The 5,542-nt window shown below is 46.2% G+C and overlaps 1 protein-coding gene across 1 annotated transcript; it reads right to left on the reverse strand.

Moving 5' to 3' along the window:
• Nucleotides 1-2,200: 2,200 nt before the first annotated feature.
• Nucleotides 2,201-3,488, reverse strand: BCL2L2 (BCL2 like 2). The gene is made up of 3 exons (XM_089485079.1): nucleotides 3,419-3,488; nucleotides 2,526-2,953; nucleotides 2,201-2,350 (listed from the first exon to the last, which is right to left on the reverse strand). The coding sequence occupies exons 2-3, from the start codon at nucleotides 2,940-2,942 to the stop codon at nucleotides 2,201-2,203; spliced, it is 567 nt and encodes a 188-aa protein (XP_089341205.1). The 5' UTR covers nucleotides 2,943-2,953; nucleotides 3,419-3,488.
• Nucleotides 3,489-5,542: the final 2,054 nt, after the last annotated feature.

The raw sequence follows: 5,542 nt of genomic DNA on the forward strand, positions 1-5,542 counted from the left end.
ACATAACAAGTGCTAAGGAAAGCAGGACCAGAGCGCCATGCAGAAGCTTGGAGCCTTCTTATTTTGGATGCCGAAAAATAGAAGCCAAAAATCCATTAAAAGGCATACATTCTTAATTAGCAAGTAGAGTGGTACATGTATTTTTATATCATTGAAGCACTATTTGATACCTGAATAACTTTTTATAAGCAAGAGGCCACTGGGCATCATGACTTAATAAAAGATATTGTCTGGATTGTAGGCCACACACTTATAGTAAGGTTTCTTTATTTTAAAGAAAACGTAATTTCTTTTCTTTACCCCAGTAGAAGGGTAAAACAGTATTTTCTCACCAATGCTCTTTTATACTCTCTCCGTCTCCCTACCTCCTCCGCCGACTGCTTCCATGTCCCCATCTCCTTTTCCATAGCTCAGCGTCTTCTTTCCTCGTCCTCTTCAGGTTTCAGGTCTGTTAACCAGGCCCCCTGAAGCGCTTCCTCAAAAGCGTGGCGCCTCCATGCACACCCTCTCATCTGATTGGAGGAGCAGCTGTTCCTGTGGTCCGCACTTTGGCTCCACCTTTTTGAGGAAGTACTCCAAGAGATCAGAAAATAGCAGATGGATTTCCACGTAAAGTGAAGCGTTTCTGCACCACTCTTTATCCGCAAATTCGTCTGCGTTATTCTGGACTCTGGTGAGGCCTGCTTAATGGAGCTGATACCGAGGAGCAGCGGAAGAAAGGAGACAGAAATAGAAGACGACAAGAAGCTGCGGAAAAGGAGACAGAAGAGGTCTGTGGAAAAGGTAGGGAGACACTGAGAGATCGCATGCATTAGGGATATTATTGCGTGTGTCAGGGAGGCAGGAGAAACCACCTCTTTTCCATGAGACTTGGGACCTCCAAGACAGCGCGGGAGAGGAAAAAGGCACCACTTGCCATTCTAAATATGTAAACTCTGATTATAGGCCGTACCCCTAATTTAAAGTTTTATATTTTGGGGAAAAATGTGCGACCTATAATCCAGATAATAAAAAAAAAAAATGTCAGCGTAAAGGGGTCACAATATTAGCAATCGTAGACCATGATTTTTAATTGCGCTATGAGAACTCTTCCTGTTTCCCTTTCGTATTAATGAGTATTCTTAACATATGAGACGCCCAGTTCATCTCTGTGCATTGCTGTATCACTTTCTTTTAACAGCAAAGGACTGCGGTGCATCCTGCATCGAGGTATGGAACAAGTCATGCTTCATGTGTGTTCCTTTTTATGGAGTTTAGGGTCACTGTAGAATCGGGGTTAGAATTGTGAGTCAATCTCCAAGAGAGATTGACCTTTATGAGAGAAATCCGATTTCAGTAGCAGCACAAGGATCAATCTGGGCATAGGCACAGAGTTTTGCTGGTAATCTCTAATTAACCATGGGAACAGCAGCAAATAAACACACTGAATATTGACCTTTGTCTGTCACTGAACAGGATGCGGAACGTGACAGGCCTGCTAAAAGAAAAAGTTCCACTGATCATCACATCATTGCCCCATGTTAGTCATCCTAGTCTAGTAAAGTAAGCTAAGATGTCAAGCTCTACTCCCTGTCCCAGAACAGACAGAATCAGAATTCCTGGAGAACCCCCACTGAAATATACATATCATCACCAAAAGGAGGAGAAGCAATAAATAGAGCACTGCTCAGATAATATTAACATAGATACTACTCTCACAAAAGATCAGAGTAACATAAACCAACAAAACAATGGCATTCTCACACACAGACTGTGCAAGGTAACATGGTGCACATGCACAGAGAACACATTAAAATGCACTGTGCTCAAACACAAGTAAAAACAATAAACTCCGACATGTGGAATGCAGACAAATTCGCCAAGTGTACTTGAAAGGACAAGCATACACCGAATACAGACACTGCACACATAGAGCAACACAGATGCTCAGAAGTTGTGTACTGAACACATATACACCGTGATACACACATGGTGATCAACACAGAATCGCTCACATACAATCACAGCGCATATACACTGTGTCAAATGCATGTCACTACAGAACATAAGCTGCCCACAAATAGGGACAAACAGAAGTGCACAGCAAAGTTTGCCACAACACACACACACACTAACACCCATGCTCACACACCAATACCAAGCTGGTTGCATATGGATAAACTAAGAGTGATGCTTTTCTGCCACTTGTCAGGTATTGGCGTCACTTGCTAGCAAAGAGTGCTCCCACGGTCATCAAAGCTCCCAGGGCAACAGCCCCCGTCAGTACAGTCTTCAGTGACGCCCAGTTCCCTTCACGCTGTCTCCGAGCCTCTTCTATAGCACCGTCTCCATATAAAGCCAGGAACCCGTTCTGAAAGGGACACGGTAACAAGAGTGGAAGTTACACACTGCAGCTGGACAATACGGTCGTGTGCGTCTGCAAGAATTATACACTATGAAAAATGATCTAATGGCCGTAGTGGATACTTTATGTATCTGTGGTGGGTGTATGCATACATTATCAATGAAAAAAGGGCGTTCCTCACCCATCCCCCATTGCTCTGCATCCATTCTCTCAGGTGTGTCTCTAGATACATCACCATCCAGTCTTGGATCTGTGGCAGAAGACGGTCCATCTCTTTATTGACACTTTCGGCACAAAGAGCAGCTCCAAACACAAAGAAGGCCACCACTCGGCCCCAGTTCACCCCACCTTGAAAAAGGCCACCTGCCACCTCCGCAAAGCGTGTGTACGCGGTACCAGGTGTCACGTGAATCTGTGTGGAGATCTCACTGAATGCCTGACGGAAACGTTCTTCAAACTCATCCCCTGCGGCGCGCATGGCAGAATGCAGCGCACAGGATGCTCCTCCGACGGGCTCAGAAATTAACCCACGCTGGTAAAGTTTATACCGTACAAAATCCTCCACCAGGGGACGAGATCCTGGGTCAGACTGCGCCATCCAGCTTCTCTCTAAAAGAAACAAACATGCATATTGTTGACATCTGGCATGTGATGGGCCCAGAGCTCCATGAAATCCTCCTGATCTACTGCTCAGCATAGCCCATGCCAAAGGCCCACACAGCAAGGACTAGCCCCGCATTCACAATACTGAATGAACTGGACCTTACCCAACACTTCTTTTACAGGAGGCACACCTAATACCCCCCTTCCATAAAGGCCCGCATGGCATCCTAAAGTTATAATATCCATGCAAACAGGCTTGAGTAACCCACATTGTGTAAAGGATTTGTTTACGTGCTGGGGAGGGGTTAATCCATGGTGTACCGGGCTCCGGTAGTGTGTTAGTATCAGTGTCTTTTAATGCACTGGCATGAAGGGAGCTACTCGGTGCTCTGCAGGGCACTGCTTATTTGCTACTGTGAGTGGCTCTGGTATGGAAGGGGTTAACCCCGTGAGTGCCGCTGCTTCTCTCACCCGTTAGGTACTTGGCGGGGCTGCCCCGGAAACGTTTAGGTCCTTTCTCATACTGTTCCTTCCATTCACGGTTCTCTTGCCGTTTTTCTGCCTTCTTCTTTGGGTTTTAATTCACGACCACTTCCGGTTGTGTCATGGCGACGCCCGACGACATCCTAAACGCGATCTCCGCCTGCAGATTGGACAGCCCGCCTCGCCTGGGCCAGGAGTACGTTAGGACTGTAAAGTACAGAATAAATGCGTAAAATGGGCAGGTGGGACATCCAACACAGAATGGCAGTAACGTATTAAATGGACCCACAAGACTAATGGTAGAGGCTGGGGTTGTTGGTCCCCGACTGGATTGTGAAGTCATTTCATTACTTATAACCGCATAGCTAATATACGAACAAATAAATAATTATACTGTATACAAATCTCCTGGCGCCCCATCTGTTCTCAGCTGGAATGCCCGTAAGGCTCATAGCCACACTTTATGTGCATGACAACTCCCATCACTCTCTGTCTGCCACTGTGCTGAACAATTATTATTATGAGAAAATTAACACCTGTTGGGGGAAAAACATTATTAAACCCACTAGTAATGGTATGTATTGTATTTGAGCCCAGACAACATAGTAGCCCTGGAATTCGTTAGCCTAGCCACTATCCTGCTCTAAAGGCAATTTATCGCTTTGCCTGGCTGAGCATAATGGGAGTTCGCAGCATATGTCGTGTTTCAGGCTCCAAATGATTATGCTGCTACCGATTTGTTTCCCGTCGTTTCCTCCACCGGCAGGTGCTGATCCCTCCATCGTGTAATCACCTTGTACTCGGTGACCTTCCCCGGTCTATTGCTGGCTGCCAGACGGGGGGAGTGGGTAGACATGGATAGCACACAGAACACACACACAGAGCTAGTGGAGGGGGTGATATACAGATAATTACGGTAGTGGTCCACGGACTCCTGAGATGCAGAATGAATGGGGGGGGGGGGGTGAAGGACAGGCAGTGAGAGGCTCAGGCGGCTGAAACGGGAATGCAGGTGGTTACAGGCGGAGAGGAGGCTCATCACAAGGATGCTTTGACTTAGGTAGACGGATATTCGCATTTAAGGGGGTGTAAAATACCGGCAGGAGTAAAGAAAGTATATGTTGCCGGGAGCCGCGATACGGGCTGTCACTTGTTGGGGTGTTTAACACTGTGAGAGAAGAATGTCTCGCCCCTCGCGGCCTCCCTCGGGTGATATCCCCAGGAACCTAAGTTACATCGCCGGGCTGTATGAACGTGCCTATTACCGGACCGCCAGACCGAGCCTAGAGGAGCAGGAGGAGGAAGCAGAAGCTGCTGCGGGAGGCTCGTGCGCCGTATCCGTACCGCAGCCTCCGCGAAGGTGGCGCTCTCGTTCTGCACCTGCCCTACGCGTGACCCGGGGAGAGCGCCGCCGTAGCCCGGAGACCAGGAAGAGGGTTCGCTTTGCAGACTCGCTGGGGTTAGAGCTGGAGTCTGTGCGCCACTTTAGGCGGGAGGACATGCCCTGTGTACCCCTTTCCGTCACCCACCGGCTACAGACGGAAGCAATGCGACAAGTGGTCGGCTCCTGCATCTCCAGGGAGCAGCCGGTACGTGAGGTGCATTCACCTCTCTCTATATATGTATAATAAGTATACAATATATAACTATATATCATTCTCCATGTGCCTTACCTCACATATAGAACTTTCTCCTCACCCTCATTACTGTAAATCTTTGCATGCCATTAAAGTATATATATAAATATACAGTATCTATCTATCTATCTATCTATCTATCTATCTATCTATCATAGATATATATATATATATATATATATATATACTTCTCCATGTGTAGATCTCTCTCTTTCTCCTTCTTACCCCCATGTACTATATCTGACGCCTTTCCTTTTATTACTATTGCATCCCACATAAGCCTATTCTATAGCCAAAAACATCTGATTTGTTCATAATGTACAAAAAGGCGCCATGTGAAAAATAGCTCTCCTTTGAAGGCAGAATTAAGGACATATTTGTCTTGCTGGAGTAATAAAAATACTGTTTTTGTTTTCACACATAACTCATTTTTAAAATACCTAGCTCTATTTAATAAATAAATAGAAATAAAACA

Source organism: Sceloporus occidentalis, unplaced genomic scaffold, assembly GCF_023333645.1.
Source record: "Sceloporus occidentalis isolate IW3139 unplaced genomic scaffold, rSceOcc1.0.p SCAF_24, whole genome shotgun sequence".
Taxonomy (NCBI): Eukaryota; Metazoa; Chordata; class Lepidosauria; order Squamata; family Phrynosomatidae; genus Sceloporus; species Sceloporus occidentalis.

Bases quoted from the DNA above. Each gene is read 5' to 3' on its own strand.
- BCL2L2 (XM_089485079.1), bottom strand. From the start codon at position 2,942: ATGGCGCAGTCTGACCCAGGATCTCGTCCCCTGGTGGAGGATTTTGTA. The intron at 2,351-2,525 runs GTGAGGAACGCC...TGTCCCTTTCAG, and splicing joins TGCAGAGCAATGGGGGATGG to AACGGGTTCCTGGCTTTATA.